This window comes from Lepisosteus oculatus, chromosome 4, assembly GCF_040954835.1.
Source record: "Lepisosteus oculatus isolate fLepOcu1 chromosome 4, fLepOcu1.hap2, whole genome shotgun sequence".
In the NCBI taxonomy this organism is placed as follows: Eukaryota; Metazoa; Chordata; class Actinopteri; order Semionotiformes; family Lepisosteidae; genus Lepisosteus; species Lepisosteus oculatus.
In genome coordinates, this window is record NC_090699.1 from 23266966 (window position 1) to 23286242 (window position 19277).

Here is a 19277-nt window from a genome sequence, read left to right on the forward strand (position 1 = left end):
TAAGAGCAATGACAGAGCTGTGGTTCGAAGTGCTGTGTAACAGTTATTGACCTCTAACGAAGAACATACATCAGGGCTCTACACAGCCACTCCCCTGGGACTCAGATTAGACAGAACATAAGTTCTGCTCCTAAAGAATGATTGAAAAAAAGGGGTTTATTAGTGGTACTCTGAATACTGAAACATACAAAAAACCTTGGCTTAGTTAAATTACTTGTATTCACTTAAAGGTTGCTGCCTCAAAGATGACTTATGCTATTTCTTATTTAGTATTTTTGAGTGCTTGTTTTCAATCTAGTATATAACCTGAGGCTTTTGTGTCTCATTTTTAAGAGAAACCTGGTATTATTGCTGTACTGTGGTTCTATGTAAAACAGCTTGATTTAATTTATCAGCTATTCCTATTTTGTGTTCTTTCAATCTGTGAATAGTATGAACACTAGAATGGCCGAAGGGTCGTGTGCTTTAATTCCAGTGTAACGTTTTTAATGCCATACAATGTGCTATATTTAGTGCAACCCAAGTGCTTTAACATCAATTTTATCCTTAAAAGGGGATTTTTTTTTCAGTCTAAACAATTGCCAATAAGCACAGGAGCTGTAGCAAATCTGCTGTAAGAGGAACTTTAATAGCATGTGAAATGCTCAGATGTGTATTTTTAGAGCAGGATACTGATTAATCTTTCTTTCCTCTCTTTGCCAACAGAGTCATAAAACATTTTAGTATGGGGTAGGGGGGAGGGATATATGACTAAAGAACACAATGGGAATCTGGACTTAAATGAAGGTTGAAGTTATTAGTTTAGAGGTCAAAGTTCTATTAGCAGAACTTCTCATCCTGGCAGTGTTTCAAAGCTCTGAGCATTGACTCTGACTGTGACGTGCATTAACTAGTAGTTGTGACACTTAATGGAGATCATGAGTTTGTCACATGAACTCCAGTGCATCTTAAGACTTGGTGGGTATTACATTTTTTTTTAGTAACACAGTTAAAAGATTAATTAAAAAAAAATACCTGGAATGCCACTGAGTAAGGGATGATATTTGAATTATTTATCCTCAAGGAGCCTTAGGCTTTGAAATTTGTTTGCACTTCTTTATTTTATTTTTTTTGGAAGTCTCCCACTTATAAACCATATGCAGCATACATTATGAAAGAGCTGCAACTGACTCCTTGATACCGCATATTATTTTTTTGATGGACATGAGACAGTTCTACACTGGCAGACAGGTCATGGTGAAACCCAGGAAAAAAAATCAAACATCTTTCAGTCTTTAAGTTTCTGACTTTTAAAATTTTTATTTAGGCGTTAGAGAATTTGTACATCATATTGTAAATTTATTTGGACACAGCTGAGTCGCTCTAAGCAGTGTAATAGCTGCAGGCTGGTGATGCACAACTCTGTTGTGTACGTGAGCTGGGTATTAACTATACTGAAGTGTCTGTTTTCTTTTCTTGTTGGAGCCTGGAACAAACGAGGAGATCCTAATGTTGGCTTTATCATTTCAACTTCACTTCAGTTCCTTGGATGTTGAGCCCAAAATCATCCTCTCTGGCCACAGTGATAAATGAGACACTGTAGTCTTTCCATCTGCCTTTCATTTGAAATAGTTTATGTGGAACAGTATTAAGTTCTTGTATTTTCAAGCAAAGTGGGCATACAGCATAGGCACTGCTTATCGTGCTTTAAGCTATAAAGTTGTCTTTTTGGATAACAATAGCATTTGGTGGGCTGGTCAGTGTGATAGAGTTCATTGTACTCTTATTTTGTAAATGTCAGCACCTATTTTAATGTATGAATGCTTATTGTGTTGTAAAACCTGTTTTGCGGTGTCTTTTACACTGGGTATTCAGTATGTGCTTGTGTTGGATTGCAGCGATACTGTACCTGGCGATACCCACCCCCTTCACGGTACTCTACCTATAATTATGTTTAGTATCTGGCAAAGATGTTTATTTGTTAGTGTTAAGTTGAGATTTTAATGCAACTACCATTGTGAAAATGAAGTTTGAAACGAAAATTCAGAAGAAGGTCAAATCCTAATCTCACCTACCTTCACCTTAACAGCAGTACCTTGACTTGTTCATATTGTCCAAGAGCTCTAATCCTGGTTGTCTTCTGCAGTTACCCAATAATGCTCATTCATTTGATCACACTGTTTTGTCTCAGTTAGGGTCTGCATCAGCTACTGAAATAAGAATTATTGTGCAAATCTAAAGATTCAATTTGTACACTAAAGAAAGATTTTGATTCCAAGAAGTGGTGGTAATTCAATGTGTTTTTTTTCTTTTAAAGCAAAGGAAAATTTCTGTGAGCATCTAAGAAAGCTTTGAATGTTTTGAACTCCCTCTGAATTTCTGAGCAGGAGAACAAACCTTTGAACCTTCAGATTTTCGCTGAAATACTATCTGAACCAAAGCACCCTACATTGATCCTTGAGCATTCGCATCACAATAAAAACCCTGAATAAAAAATAATTTCAGTGTGTGCCATTAATATTCTGCTTAGGCTGTAAATCAGAATTTTCATGTTAGTCATGATTGTGAAACGCATTGTAACTCACAGATCAGATCTGCTACCATCACCTGTTTTTCTCTTTATTTCTCATACATTATCTGGTTTCATTTACCATGTTAAAGTTGCACATTCTTCCAGTTTTTAACTGGAATAAGGTGGGTGTTAGTGTTGTTCATTGCTGTCATGCTCCATGCTAAGAACTCAGCAATTGGGGAATTGGTTTATGTCTGGGATAACTTAAATATGATACATGTGGAGTCTCAACATATTGGAATTTCAAAACATGTTTGTCTTGTCTAAACATTGCAAAATACACATAGAAATTCAAACAGTTTCAGTTCCAAGTATCAACACATCGACAGTAAATCTCACTTTGTACCAAAATGCTAATGTGCTTCAGTACAGCAAACAAAAGAAATCATCAAGCATGTCATTTTCATCAGCTTATAAAATTAATGTTCCCCAGAAGAGCTGAAGCAAAAAAAAAAACACCACAAAGGGAAGGCATTATATGTTTAGCATTCAATTACTAAATAAGGGAAAATCTCTTGTTAACAGGAAGAATAATCTAAAAGGTCAGTTTTTCACACATTACGATGTGAAACTGCACATTCTTTTAGCTATGGAAGTGAAGTTGATATGAAAGCTGGCTAAAGTAAACTGTGTTGCATATACCCCTGGGCTCAACTGAGCTCCCTCTAGCATCAAATCAGATTCTCTGAAATGCGCAGGGAAATTATGCTGAACTCATTCTCCCCAATTTGACTGAGCACGTAGTCATGCTATAGGACAGTGAAGCTGGGTAACCTGTAATATAAAGCAGACTTCCCCTGAAAAGTCTAATGGTTAACCAAAGAAACAAGAAAGCAAAAATGTTACTGGAATCTGTCACATAATATTCTCAATCAAATCATAAATGATAAGATAAATGGCATCTTTAGTTTTATTTACATATATTTTGCTTTGTATTTTGAAGGTTAGATTCATTTATATTAAACACAGGGTTCCACTATAAGCCTGTGATTACAATGTTCTTTGCAGAACGTTTTGACATAGTTATATCCTTTGGGGGGCATTTGATTAGTTTTTGTGTTTCGTTGTAATTAACTGTCATTAAATAGAGCTGCCGGGGATGCTTAGAAATTCAAATAGTTCTTGAATGAATAACATGATAATTTATCTTTATTTGAAATAACAACAATATTCCTTTATTTATTGTGTACATTTCAGATTTATCATAACTAATTTAAAGGCTTCCTTTGACTAGGGAGTTTCAATCTATTATGAGTTAGCATAGCACAATGGCATTCATGCAGAAATAATAGACTACCATTTTGAAGAGCTGTACGACTGCAGTCTTAATAGCCCTTCAGTTCAGTTCAACAATTAATCGCGGCATTGTGTGCCTGAGTCTTTGAAAGCACAAGGATACTTATCCAAATCACACTAATTTTGAGAAAATTAACATAGGCGTAAGTGTAGAAAGTGTGGTACATCAACAAGGTAATTAGAAAGTATGTTGCAAGGAATAGCTGAGTTAAAAAGCTTGCCTCCAAGATGCAGTGGTCATGTAGCTGTTGGTGTGACTTGCAGTTTGTTTTTGGACTATATCTGTTCTTTCCACACAAGTGAGTGTGTGTGTTTTTTATTTTTCTAACTCCTGGCAGCTAGTAAGTAATCACCAGCCAGGAAACATTCAGTAGTATTGTAAAACTGCAAGGCTGCATACCTCAAAGGGTCACATATCACAACGCACATACTTTTACAAGACCAGCAGCAGATTGTCCTTCTGGTACATAAAAAAACAATGGCACAAAAGATGCAGGGGTAAGCATTTGCATTTCTTTTCATCAAACAAGTGAAAATGAACTCCTCCTTAATCAGTTTTCGACTAGGATAATGTTGTTCTTTTGAAATAAGATTGTGATGTTTGCATAATTCGGTTCAGTAATGATCAAGTTCTTATGGAATGCTTACACAATACGAAAGCCTCTGTATTATGTCTCTTCTAAACTATTATTTTACAGTCAGGCATACTTATCCCATTTTAAAGGTCACCACTATGTTATAGAATTCTGCAAAGACCTTATGACACTCAGAACTCTGTAAGATTATACATTTTTGCACACTGGTGTGCAGGGTTAGTATGACAAAGGTACTACATTACACTGGATGCATTAAATAAAAGGGTATAAAGTCTTGGTTTACTTATTTATTTACATAACATTTTTGTGATTTTGTTTTCCTCTGGTTTCAGATACAGTAGGTGCCAATGGATACACTACACTTGTGTGGTGTATTGGAAAATATTCCTAAGCTGTAAAAAGAGAACTTGGATGATCATAATTTTCTAATGACAATAATCATCATAATCAATGACAATGATCAATAATTGTATGAATGACAAATGTGTTTGTTCTTGTATTCCTTGGCCTTTTTCCATTAAGGTTAAGAAACTACTTTATGTGTCTTTGTTGCCACTGAGCATGTTGGTGCTGTAATAAGAGTATTATGATTACAAATTGAGTTCAGTGGAAAATTATGCTGTAACCATTGCACTTCATATTTAAAATATAATGTAAGTGCTTGAAATAGACACAAGCATAAAAGCTTTCCTGTTATTGGTATAATAGCAGAACTCTCAGCTGGCCCTATTTTTGTGCAAATTAAAACCTATTTTCTGGAGAAAACTCTAAATTTATTTCTAACGATTAGTGTCCTTGAACAAAAAATTTATTGTATCTTGCCTAATGGAGTTGTTTCTTACTAGTTCTGAATCATTGTACTTGGTATATATACATACAAATTTTCCTCTTGAGCTAGTCTGCCTTTAGAAATTCAAAGTACATAAAAGAAATTTGTATTCTAAGCTCTGTTTCTTTATTGAAAACAACGCTTCATTAAAGAAAATGTACAGCTGTAATCCATTGGCCCTTGACCCTTAAATAGCATCCCTGTTTATATTGCATGTATTTCACAACGTTGCTTCTTAGCTGTAAAAAAAGGGAATTTAGGCAGTTTGCGGCAACAAATTAAACATCCTCCTTTATTTTATAACATCTAAGTAAAGCCAGACTCTTTATCACATTAATCAGAATGCTTTTTATGTTAAACACTTACTGTGATTCCACTGAATGACTTGAAAGTATCTGTTGGTTGCACTGCACTTAAGGGAAAAAAACAAAATGGAAAAAAAACCTAGCTGTTTACAAACTACAGTGTCTCAGCAGATCTGTTATGCCATTTTGCAGTGAGTGTACAACACTGTGATTCAGGCATTAGCAAAGATATCCAGGTAGGATAATTGAGGGGTTGTGGATTTATTTCCAGTCATTAAGCGCTGTGCAAGTATTTGTTCAGGTTGGTGGTATATTTCCTTGCATTGTGAACACTGATGTGTGTATGGAGAGGGGGAAGGGGAGTGAAACAGATTGGCTATCATCAGATTTCCCAAGAGGTCAAGCTTTGGCATTGTTGTTTTGTTGGTTTGTGTCCATCTGTCTGGTGTCAGCAGATCTGGGTCCTCCTGACAAGCTTATGAGGTAGAGGGTTGCCTGTGTCCAGTGACTGTGCCATGCCTGAAGCATGAGGAACACAAGTTCCAGTGTGGAAAAATTACTTTATTATACCATCAGCAAGTAACTTGTTGAGACTTTGAAGAATTAGATTACTTTCCCATGCTCTCTGTTGCAATATAAGGACATTGGCAAAGGTGGGCATTCATTTGAACAAAAAAAACCTCGACATCATTGGGGTCCAGTTTTCAGAATCAATAACGAAAGTGACAGATCCAGATCTTTCTCTAGTCTCTTCCAGCAAACTGAAGTCTTTAAAGCCTAACAACTTCCTGTTCTGTTTTTTTAGGGGTGTGCAGAAGCTGAGGAAAAGGGGGGAAAAAGGAAGGAAAGAAGTCTTATTTTGTAACCTAACCATCAGCTAGGCAACAGTCAAAACACAACCACCTGATCAGTGCCTAGCATGATGTAATCATTTGTAAAACCAATAGAGATGTGTTATTCTATCTAGGGCCCTGTGGGCGGCAGTTTTATCTTGGTACTTTTAACATCCCTAAAAAATAATATGAGGTGTGATTAAAAATCCCCTTGATGTCAGTGTGTGTACGACTTTTAATGGATTAAGTAAATCTATCCAGTGAATGTTAACAGCTCACCTGTAGGAGGGAGACTAACATCAAAGGTGTATTCAATTTCATGTAAATATAAGTGCAGTAGTCGTTGACGGTGGGTTTTTCCAGTGCAGTGCTGAAAGTCGTTGGGGACTCAGGTTACGAGGCCTGCTGTTTAGTGTGTAATGGTGATCATGATGTAGCCCTTGGCCCCAAACATAAAATAATACATTAAGATAACACCAGCGCTTGTCTGTCCTTTCAAAGGCCATCTTTTGTTGAGTCTTTGAATTCCTTGTGAATTCAAATATTTCTGACTTAGGGGTATTATAAAGTTATTAGTGAATTTTGAATAAGTGTATATCTACTGTACAAGCATAGACACATACACAGGCATACTCCTGCCGTTGCAGTACGTACAAATACTTTTCTATAACAAGTTAAGAATGTTTACTAATGACAGGAGGTCTTTTAGCCCACCTAGGTTGTTTGGTTGTTAAGCAGCTAATTGATTCAAATATTTCATCCAGCCATTTCTTGAGTCGTCTTCAACCATGTGGCGGGGTAGCTTGTTCCACACTCCCACAGCCCTTTGTGTAAAGACATTTTTCAATGCGTTTCCCTGTAGTTTTCACTCGTGCCCACTGGTCTGTGTTTCAGTGTTGATTCTGAAAGGCCCATTGGGTTACCTTTGCAGTTGAGGATATTGAATATCATACTGGATCCCCTCATATTCTTCTCCTTTCAACAATAAAGGGCTCCCTTTAATCCTGGATATGCATGTTGCTCTTCTCTGGATTGGTTACAGAGCAGCTATATCCCCTTAGTCACATGGGGAGTGCACAGCAGTGTAAACTAGGTCTTACTAGTTCATACTGTAAATCTCCTGAAAATTAAACTGTCCTTTCACTTGTTGGAAAATAATCAGGGGTGAAATGTATATTAAAGATGCTGTGTGATGTGAATACCGGACTTATTAAAAACTGACCATAGGATCTTTTCAGCGTGATAAGACGTACAATGCGCTGTGTAATTATATGCACTAGAAATCAAAGTTTGGGAACCAGTAGGAAGGTCTTTTGTCCGCTGCCCCATCTCCTGGCTAATCCTTTCCAGGGTTGAATTCACATTGTTTGACTGAGATGAACAAACAGACGTGGTCATGTTGTCAGGCAGCCAAAAGCACAGTTTCGTTGCATTGGCAAAACAGGGTGTATATTTCTCCAGGTCCCCTCCGAATGATTAAATAAAAATAGTTTTGGGGGTAAAAAACACCAAATGTTCAATGGGAATAAATTGAAAGTGACATAAAGATCCTTAATATATTTGTAAAGTATCTATTTCTAGCCTGAATACACAATGTTTTTTCATGCTGAGTATCTGTTTCAGGCTTTTCATGAAACAAACGGCACATAGCTTGAATATCTTAACTTATGATGTATTACAGCTAGTTTCTCTGCAGTGCTTTTATTTCATTTTTGATTTTTCCCAGTTGGCGTTTAGATTAATACACCTTGCTGAAAGAAATCAAAATGAAGACTGCGAAAAGCAGTCAGATGGGTTTCACGCTTTTCTACACTTGGCCTGAATGCAATATTGGTCTGTATCTGAAAGAAAAAAAAAAACAGTGTATCCCAAAAGCCAAAAATGATTGCTCTACAAATAAAGCTCATATAGCTTGGACATTTGTTTTTTCTTGAGGTGAAAATGGATCTTTAGTTTAAAAACAAACCAGCTCCTGCACTAAGTAGGAACTATACAATAAACACTGTGTGACTGAACAGATGCTAAAATATCAGATGCAGTGTCATCACTAACCTTCTCTTCAGCTGACTGCCTCAAGCTTACTCCTAAACAAGTTTGTCACTGCACAAAGTTAAGATGGAAGAGCAGCCTGGGGAGATGCACAGTGCAATGTTATATAAGGTCTGAGAGCACATGCATTAGTAAGAACACAAGTACATAGTTTTAATAGCTGTCTGCTGTGTATGCCTTCCTTTTAACATGATTGCATCTATCAGCCTAATTGCTCTCACTGCTGTGGCAATAATACTGTTGCATCAGCTATTCTGATGTAAATTTTCAATATGTATGACAGTTTCCCCCAATGGATATGCAATTCAAATGAAAGAATATATTACAAGTTGTATGGTTCTTCTGTTGTATATTCATCACTTGCATTTCAATATCTAAAGTAATCAATCTCTGTATATTTTAATGTTCAGAACTGACATTTGTGTTCAAAAACACGTGAATGCACTATACATACACTGTATATGAATATAATTACAAATTTTAAAAATAATGTTTTCCTCTATGCTTGGAACAGCTAGAATTAGTCAGATCCATGACAAGACCAGCATAAATTGTGTTTTCAGAAATGCTAAGTGTTCCATCAAGATGTGATTAATTTTAGTTGAATAATTTTGCAGTTTAAAAAAATCATTGTATGGTAATTAATGGACTGTGTATTAAGTAGGTCTGGATGGAACAAGATCAATATACGCTATGGCCATTCCTAAATCTCTCTTGTGTGACGTTTTAAGTGAAGACGAAGTTAAATATATGGAAAATACTCCAGTGTAGGTATTTAGTTACACAGCATCTGTTGTTCAGCAGAGATCGTTAATTTGCGTGTCTATAAATCATATTGTTGTGTGCTGTTCCAGGGTTACTGAACCTTGGACCTGCTGAGGCTGACCCCTTGCCAGTGTCCTTTCACAACATGCATGCTTAGTGCTTGTGAAAGTGTCTGTTGCAAACTGAAACTGCAGGATTAATAGGGAGCTTGAAGACGGTGGAGTCCCATTAGCTTGTTGTTTGTAGCGATGTTAAAAGCTGGTGAAGACATGTCTACTGGAGTATACGTCTTAGTAAGTGTATTGTGTTGTTCATTTTTTCCCCCCCTTTTCATTTATTTTTCTAGAAATGGGTGTGAGCTAGGAGATAAAGCATGCAAAGAAGAAAAGATCTTTATGCTAATCCTGCTCAGTGACAGTTAAACAGCCAGAACAATAAGACGCAGGCATTCCTGCATGCTCCAGATCACTTTGAATTTGCAGTATATACTTAATAATCTAGTCATTGTGAACAAGCAGAGGCATAGTTAATCACAACTAGATAGGCTAAGGGCTGTTTATGTCTAGTTTTATATTTTATTGCTTTCTGTGAGAGGAATATAGTAATAACTGATCAACAAACATATTAAAGTGTACCTGAGAATTCAGGAATTTTTTGCTTTAAATAAGGGACCTTAAAATTGTATAAATGAATGTTAAAAAACATATCTGTACATTACTGGAGGGGGGAGAAAAGAAAGCAGCACAATGCATTCCTTTGTTCTTTTTCCGTCATGAAGATGCAGAAGGGAACAGGCATCTGGAATATGTGTTTAGAAAATTGCTATTAAAAGAAATGCTGTTTACGTTTTTTCTGACTCAACATTTGCTTTCAATTACTCAACTTCTGGGCCGTAGGTATTCTAAATGAGTAACTAAACAGTTAATTAGTCTGAAAACATGAAGCTGTTTTTTTTTATATCTCTTTTTGTCAGTGCCTCAAAGACATGTATATGCAATATACTGTATATTTTTCCATGTGTATGAGGTCATTGTTGCTTCAGATCTAAGCAATACACATGACTGACACTAGAGGGCAACTGTTTGTCGATATACAGTACAGAGGTTTGTAACACAAAGGATATAAATAATTCAGTGAAGTTTTCCAGCCAGCCTGCATTTATTTTCCTGTCATCATTTTTTTAAAATAATTCTACCTCCAAGGTTATAAAATTAAAAATACATTTGCAAGCTAGTCATAAAGGAAAATATAGTCATCATGAGAGTCAACTAAAGTTAACCAAATAAGGATTTCTTTTGTGTGTGTGTTTGAGAGGGAGTGAAGTCTTTCTGTGTTCGATAATGATCAAATGACAGTTGGTCATGAGTTAATAATGCTGGTTGATGAAATATGCTGCTCACCATGTGGTACAAAGAACTTCTGTGAGTAAAGAAAACCACAGGCTAGAATTAGACACACACATAATTGAAAGAGTCATATTTTTCATTTACGTGAAAATGTAGTACTCTTTGTTCTGCTGTAATTCCCCGCTTATTGTATTTCACAGTTTTACACCTCTCTGACTGTGTTACCAGTGATACTGGATGACAGAGTGCATTGTCTGAGATGATACGCTGCACTTTGATGGACAAAGCATTCCATCTTGATAATTAATATGATTTAAGACTGCCTGGAAAGCTCTTGCCCCTTTTGCTAGGGCAGCCAAGTCTTGAGATCACAATGGATAAAATTGATTGAGTTTGGCGAAAAGTTCAAAGTTTTCATGGTTAGAATTTCACGACAAATAAAAAACATTCTAAATATATATCGTGCTTGTGAGCTGCAGAATGTCACATGTTTTTATTAATTAAAAATATATGAAAAGGGTCAAATTTATCCTCGAATTATTCTCACACAGCTGAGCCAGTTTAAAAACAGACAGGGTACAATGGAGCTTGAAGACATGCTAAAAGATACCCAGCAGGCACATGTCTTTCTGTGCCAGTGGCATCCCAGTACAGCACTGGCACAGAAAGACATGTGCCTGCTGGGCATCTTTTACAGCATCCCAGTGGTGCTATCAGGTGTACATTGCTGTGATTGCTTGTGCTCCACTCATTCACAACTCCATTAGCCTTCGCTTCATCTCATCCTTATCAGTGGTTGGTGTGCTGGGTTCTTCTGTTCTCTAGTGTCATTTCACTTCATTGTTTTCTGGGAGCAATCCTGCATAATTCAATTATTTAAAACCCACAAATTTATATTCTGTGAATGTAGGAGTCTAAAAATATGCAGAGTTTACAGAGTAACATTTTTCATTTGGTAAAATATAGGTCTCTGTTGATTTAGAGGACACTACATAATTACATAAGATTTAAAAAAAATAGAACAGTTGCTATTTTAGAAGGGGATTTAGAGGCGTAGAGCATTATTTCAGTGACGAACGTATCATTTATTCATCGTGTATGTTTTTTTTTTCCTTCTGTGCTTTGCAGTGCCATCTGCTGTATCCAGCAGTATTGAATCGCACAGAGTGAAAATAAGGGGATTGATTTTCCATATTCCAAATACAGATGGTGCAGTGTGTACAGTTTAGTCAGCTTTGGAAAGAGAGAACTGTTTTCATAATTTCACATGTAATGTTCTTATGTGATATTCTTCATTAAAGTATTTCATCTCTGCATACGGTGTTGGAAAACATGTGAGCAAATCTGCAAAAAGCAAACAACAGTAAAAAGCTGTAAAATCTTTTACTTCGGCTTTGACTGATCCTGGTGTAAAGTCTTAGCTGAGTAACGGGGGTTAATTTGTGCCAGTTGGGGTAATTTAACACTTGACTCAAAGAACATCTGCCGGGTGTGACTGATTCCCCCATGCAGAAATTGTTAGTAGATCACACGTCTTCTGTAAATACGCAAAGCAAAGCCAGTAATTTAGAAACATTGTTCAATTATAATAATGCTTCAATGGCTTCTCTAGTAATGCGACCTATTGTACTTTTCCTTGAACTCAGAACTGTATCTCAAATGTAAACTAAAGGAAGGACTAATCCCATAACCTCTTGATTTCTTTATCTGTATTTAAAATACAGTTTGTCTTAATTTCTGTGTGGTGCCTTTTTTCATTTTTTCTGAAGTCTGGATGCATTTGTTCTAAATTATTATGAGACCTTGTATTTAAACATAGTCATACATTTTGAAGTCTGTTCTACTGTATTAAACATTTTGTTGTCAGAGCTGTCTTCTGTAGTTGCTCTCTTTTCACATTGTCGTTACCACAGCACTAGCAATATACAGTGCAGAGTAATTGCCGTGAAAATGGAGAGTACGGCATTGCCATACATTGCATTAGTGAGTGAATGGAAAATGTGAGTAATGGAGTCAGAACTATTTCAGCAATGTCTTGTTCATATCCTTGTTCAGAGCTCTTGTTTAAATGCACAGCTTGAGTTTTCTGTGAGTGTGAATCACATTTGTGAGCTTCAAGTTGAGGATTGTTTTTTTTTTTGGCAAGAGGAAATGCAATAACTGTACATAGCAACACAGAGGTATAAAACATAATTCTTCTCATAGTGGATATTGTCTTTTAAAGTTTTTTTTTCATTTGATTCAATTTCCTGACAGCCTTCCGTGTAGATTTAGAGTTCTGCCTTTCCAGATTCTGGCAAAGTCCAGAGGTGGATTTTAAACTTAAGACATTTCCCCCACAAAAACTGCACACGGAAGGGGAAATGTTTTATATGTATTGAGTGACAGTAAGACAGTTTCTTTTTTTTCCCTGCTAAATCTTTCTAACCTTTGATAAGTAAAGTGCTGCATCATTGTTAAGCCCTTAAAGTAATGCATTTGCTGTCAGGGAACGTGAAGAAATAAATTACATGTGGAAAAACCTGAATAACAATTGCTCAATTGTTCTTTACAAAAGCAACAGCACAAAATAACAGACTTAATTTAACTGTTTACATAGTTTGCTGCATTATCTAGCTAGTGATTACATTTCCAGTTGGCATTCTTAAGATGGTTTCATAACCATTTCTTACGAAGAGCTAGCTTCCTTGTGGTTGTTTGTCTTCCATAAGTAGTACAGTGACGCAGCTCCAGTGTGACTGTGCTCTGGTGCTCACCAAGCCCAGAAAGTAGGTCCAGCTAAAGTTGGTCAATTGAAGGCACGAGGGTCACTGGCAGCCTGGTAGCTGAATTCCACTGTCTCCCGCCCAGCCCCTTCATTCTACCATTATTTGCCAGTCACTAATCTGTTTATGTGTGAGTAATGGAGTGCTGTGGAGACCTAAAAGAAATCATAAACTGAGACCAGAAAGCCAAACTGTTCACACAGTCTGAGGCGCCAAATGCCTCTAAAATGGAGTGCTGCTCTGGATTGTCACACATCATGCCCCACTTGTTACAGGCTCCAGCAAGGACTGGGTAACGTTTTTAGTTGGGGGGTTTTTGAGTGGACTTTGAAGTTTTTTTTTCCTTTCTTTGCCAAGAATTTTAATTGATAAATTGGAACGTGTTTAGATGATGCATTTATCCAAAGCAATTTACATTTGGATCCATTTACACAGCTGGGTGATTTACTGAAGCAGTTCCTGTGAAGTGCCTTGCTCAAGGTTACAACATCACTGTCCTGTTTGGGACTTGAACCAACAACCTTCCAATTCAGAGTCTCAAGTCTTAACCACTGCACCACACTGCTGCATTCAGATGTATGTTTGGAAACGTTTAATATAATGCTTGAACAGTTATATGTTTTATTTAGGGACACTTTATTTAGCATGTATTTGTATATCGCATTGCAATAAACAGGATACTAGCCATTTAAAATCTATATGTGCAGAAATGTGGAAACAGTTCAGATTTATTGCATAGTAAAACAAAGTAGAATAGAAGTTAATGTACTTCAGTTGTCATGAGTAATTTGTTAGTCATGAGTTTGGAATGTAAATTGTTATAAGGCTTGTAGTGTTGAAAAAAAGAAGTATTAATCTTCTGGACAAACACAACTGATATTTGAGAAACAAGCTTTTTATTTCCAAATATGTCTCTCTACCCCTTGTGAGGTCTGTGGTTTTATTCTGAGGCCTGAACAAACGTGTTTGTTACAGTGCTGCATGAAGAAAAAAATAACCTTGTGGTTGCCAAGGTGATAACATGTAGTAAATGTTTTCTTAGTAAAACTGTTTAATTCTGTTTGCCATTTTGTGCTTCTGGCTGAAAGATCATGAGGGAAAATGCCATGCTGTCACAATAGATTTTGCTTTCTGTAATTACTTCATCTCTTATTTTAAAAGATGATTATATTTTGATTTAAACTACAATGGAAATATGATCTGGCAAAATAGGTATTACCCGTGGGCTTGCTATAACCTTGGATATGATTTAATTATCACTCTGCATGTCATGTTACTTTGAATCTCCTCATTGAAATTATTAGATTCGATTTCTGCCATTCCGTTCTGGTATAAATGGCTTATCTGACTTTTTTTTTCATATGGCCAGACTGTCTGTGCAGGTGGCATATAGATATTGCCGTTCCAAAAATGTGATTTCGCTGATTGTTTAATAACACACAGCGGACAGAACGAAGCAGTTAACAGGCTGATTGCTTCTCCATTTAATTGACCTGACAACTGAATCATTAGGGATACATTGCCCTTTTGTTTGGACAAACGTTAGTCTTTGCAGGCTTTTTTTTTTTCCAAGGAAGTTTAAGATCTTATCAGACAGTTAAACAAGGGAACATTGTATTGCAGTGTGGGATGTAATCTTATAATGTGCCAGTCCATGTGTTTTAATTGTAATGTAATACTAGTGATAATAGCCCACATTTGGGTTTTCAATCAGTAATTCATTACACCACAAATAGAGTGCTTGTTATTCATCACTGGAGTATATTTACAGTTCCCAACATATGGTGGTAAACATTGCATTTTCCTTACGTTCTGAATACAGTTTTTTAATTGGCTTTTGAACACATTTTTGCCTGTTGGAATGAACCAAAATGATTGCCTTTTTATGTACTGTATATGCGCTGGCACTCTGTCAAGCGTGCCATACTTGGTAGCCAAGGTGGCGCAAATCCCACTGGCGCAGCGGCGTCTGAGCCGCCTCCTCTCCCTGCGTTTCAGCCCCGAACCTCAAAGGCAGGCCCCGCAAGAAGAAGCCCTCGACGTCCCAGCGCCGCGACTCCCAGGTGCTGAACGGTGTGAGGGAGTCCAGCAGCGCGGGAGAGGGGAAGGCCTCTGCCAAGGTACACCACTATTCACGAGCTTCCCTTCTCCCCACACGCCGCCTTCCAGTCCTCTGCCGTTTCCATGCCTGGCCTGGGACTCGGGTTGTGCTTGGATGAAATTTCGGAATTAATGTTAACATCAAATATTTAAAATATCCCGGTAATTATTTCCTGTTATTATGGTGACCTCTGTTCCGCATAATGTACGATTTATCCATTACAGGAAAAGGTATTGCATAAAATACCTCCTCCTGTTTTTTTTTCTTTTTCCAAGAGGCAGAAAGTCGACTTCCTTGTGATCTAAGCTATCCGTAACTGAGCTTAAGATCTTGGTGTTACCATGTAGGAGCATGGAAAAATGAACATGACTCACATGCAATGTTCAATAGAAAACAATGTAATTAAAAATCCAAGAAGGTCATAAAAATACCGTTGGCCACCTTTTCCTTTTGTTGCGTTATGTGATTGGAAGATGCACATTGTTAACGTGTCATGCTGAACACTGCATTTCTCTGAACATACAAGAACAAAAGAAAGGTTACAAACGAGACCAGGGCATTTTGCCCATTTAGCCTGTTTTGGATGGTAGTACCTCTGTAACTGTCTCACCCAGCCACTTCTTGAAAGAACCCAAGGTATCGGTTTGTTCCATTCTCCCACAACCCTTTGTGTAAAAGGGTTTAAGCCCTGGAATGTATCCGAGTGCATTTCTCTGGACTAATTATAGAACAGAGCAGAGCAGAGCTCTGGAATGCTAGTCTGCATTCCACTCAGATGCATGTGTTCCACCTACTGGCAGACACTCAGGTAACAGGTTACATTTTTGACTGAAAAGCCACGTTAACCTGTTGTCTTTTTTTATGGAAGAGCTTTTGTGTGCATTTTTGTTGCCTCTTTTCTCATCTACCCAAACGGTCTTTAATTCCAGGTAAAAACTGAATCTAAGGCAGTTGTGGCCAAACCCAAAAATAGCAGTAACTGTAAAAAAGTGGCAGCCGAGGAAAAGCCTCAGCTTGGGGCAGGTGAGGAGTGCAGAGCTGATGAGCAGGCTTTCCTTGTAGCTCTGTACAAATACATGAAAGAAAGGAAAACACCCATTGAGCGGATACCATACCTTGGTTTCAAGCAGAGTAAGTAGAAGCAACTATTTACTATATACAATACCAGCATCAAATCTGAGCTGTCTGCAGGGGGTAATGTCTATAACCTTGGTTCAAGTTTTGTGTTCTAAGGCATTATTATGAAAGCTGACAAAACCTGGAAAAGTGGGCATGGTATATTGATCTCCAGATTTTTCAACTCTGTAAGATGGGTGTTCTTTACCATTGCAATCTCTCGTACAAAACCTACTTTTGTTCTTAAATAGGTCAGTGTAGAAAAACTAAATGAATGTTGCCCATCTGACTCCATGGCACAAGGAGGCCTCAGCCAAAGCTAATTACTTCAGCATCAATGCCTCCAATGACAATATGGAGAGACCTTTTTGTTCTGAGGGGTGTCAGAAACAGCCGTCTGAATCTACTGAAAATATGAAAAGAATGTTTCTTCCCAGATTGTATTCACATCTTCCTTTGTGTACTAAAATACATCTGAAGTAACAGAACAGAGCTGCTTACGGGAATAGATATTGCAACTGTTGGCGACAAGAAGCTGTAAGGAAAAATGAATCACTTTGTTTTGTACCTCACTAACAGTAATCCATGTTTTAGCAATTTGTATCCTAATATTACGGCACACTTCGTTTGTTGTACCAGCTGCTTTGTTGTTATGTTGGCCATGGGGTCCATTTAGTTATATTTTCCATCCTGCTGAGAGCTTTAAAAGCTACTAGATTTCTACAGGGCAGAAACAAAAAGACAGTTAGTCAAAATGGACATGATTGCCTGTCCGGAAGCATGTTGTGTTTTTCTCTCCCAGGAGTAACACAACATCTAGATCCAATAAGCCCTCAACTAGGAATATTATAGAGTACTTGTGAGACATCACAGTTAAAATGTACTTGTGAGACAACACACTTAAAATATTAATTGTCTGGCATTCAGTTCAATAAATAGGAATGCCTACAGTTACTCTTTAGCAGTGTCCTTGTGAAGAGACGATGACATTTGTTATATTGGCATCTTGCTCTGACACCCTTCTCAGAGTTACAGATATTGAAAATATTTATTGCCCACATTGGAGGTGCCTGGGTCAGATGTGTGCATGTCTGCAATAATGCTTTTTTAGAACAAGAAGCTGAACAGGACAAGGAAATATACAGGATTTGATCATTCTAACAAAATAGTACTACAGCAATCACTGTAAATGCAAACCTTAAAAGTGTTAAGTCCTATATGATTTAGCTGAATCCCTGAAGTCATTCACCATGGTAAAAAATAATTCCCTTCGTTATTCCTGTGGTATATTTGTAACAAGAGAAAAAAAATCAATACAGGCTTATATGTGGATAAGAAAATGTCATTTTGAAAAATACAAGGCTTTGTGTTTGTGTGGTGATTGACTCTTGATTGATTACCTTTTGTAGAGCCTGTATAATTTATTGGCAGACATTTGAAAACTTAACACAATCATTTTGAATTAAAAAAAATACCATTTCGTTGTTTCTTCAATTCTGAATGCCCATTAATCTGACAACTGTGTGGGAAAATGAAATGTCAGGAGTAAAGTGACTTAACTATGACAGTAAAATGTTAACAGACAATAGTTTTATAACAAGGTACTAAATAGTTTCTAAAGAATATTCTGTATTGTGTAGGTGACTGATTGTTTGGTATTGTATTGTTGATCTAAATGCTTATTGTCCCTCTAACAGTAAACCTTTGGACTATGTTTCAAGCTGCTCAGAAACTAGGAGGATATGAACTGGTAAGTACTTAATTTTATTGCCATTCAGTTCTCTAACGTTAATGTTTTCCTTTAGGTTTTTAATATTTAACAATAGCAGAATCAGTGTCCTATTTTAGACTTGCTGTCAGATTTGTGTTTACTAGACAAAGCTTGGATGAAGCTTCCCCTTAGATCTGCATTTGGCAAAACGACGCAGTTGTTGTAAAATCTACAAGTGGAAAACATATGTAACTCTTTTCTGTCAAGGAAATTAGTAGACTCTGTAATTTTTTCCCATGTTGAGACTCAGAAGGGACTATTACTGTACAACAAGCCAACAGCACAATAAAGAAATTTCACTTGGCAGCGTACCTGACATCTGTTCATTTCCAATATGGGGGGAAAAAAGTATTTAAGACTTTCAATTTAATCAGTTAAGGCCATTAAGATATTGTAAATTATTCTGCCTTTGTTAATTAGTTTTGTAAAAAGAAAGAGAGAGTGCTAGCCAAGTTGTTTACGCTGTGAATAAACAGGAAGTTATTCATGATATTTCAAAGGTTTCTTTCAAGCTTTCTATCTGCTGGTTTTATCAGGTAGTTTAGCCTACTTCTTTGTGTACAGGAAGCAGAGTGGTTTGCATGTGTACTGTACAGAAATTATTCAAAATGCAGTTATGAGTTGCAAGTTACCATTAAAATCATCCATTTCTCTGCCTACTTTCAAACGGTTAAAAGCAGATGACATCTGTAATAAAAATCAGTTTACACAGGAAGATGATGTCACTGGAAATATTTACATTGCACACAATGATCAGATTAAGCTCCACAGCTAGCATAGTAGTTCGTCAAACAATACTTTATATTCTAGCCAAAAGTCAACTTTAAGCCTTACTTACAGATAGTAGCAACATGAAAGCAAACAGCATTGGAGTAAAAGTAGAGCCCAGGAATTAGGATCTGTGCCACAAGCTGAAGTAAATGAATTCTATGCATATGAGTTCATATTTTGACC

The 19277-nt window shown here is 36.9% G+C and overlaps 1 protein-coding gene across 1 annotated transcript in view; it reads left to right on the forward strand.

The window, feature by feature from the left end:
* arid5b (AT-rich interaction domain 5B) overlaps positions 1–19277 on the forward strand; it is a 68685-nt gene that overhangs the window by 29194 nt on the left and 20214 nt on the right. The window contains exons 5-7 of the mRNA XM_006630485.3: positions 15334–15455; positions 16366–16567; positions 18250–18302. Of these exons, the coding sequence (XP_006630548.2) occupies positions 15334–15455; positions 16366–16567; positions 18250–18302 (377 nt within the window). The remainder of the gene's footprint in view (positions 1–15333; positions 15456–16365; positions 16568–18249; positions 18303–19277) is intronic.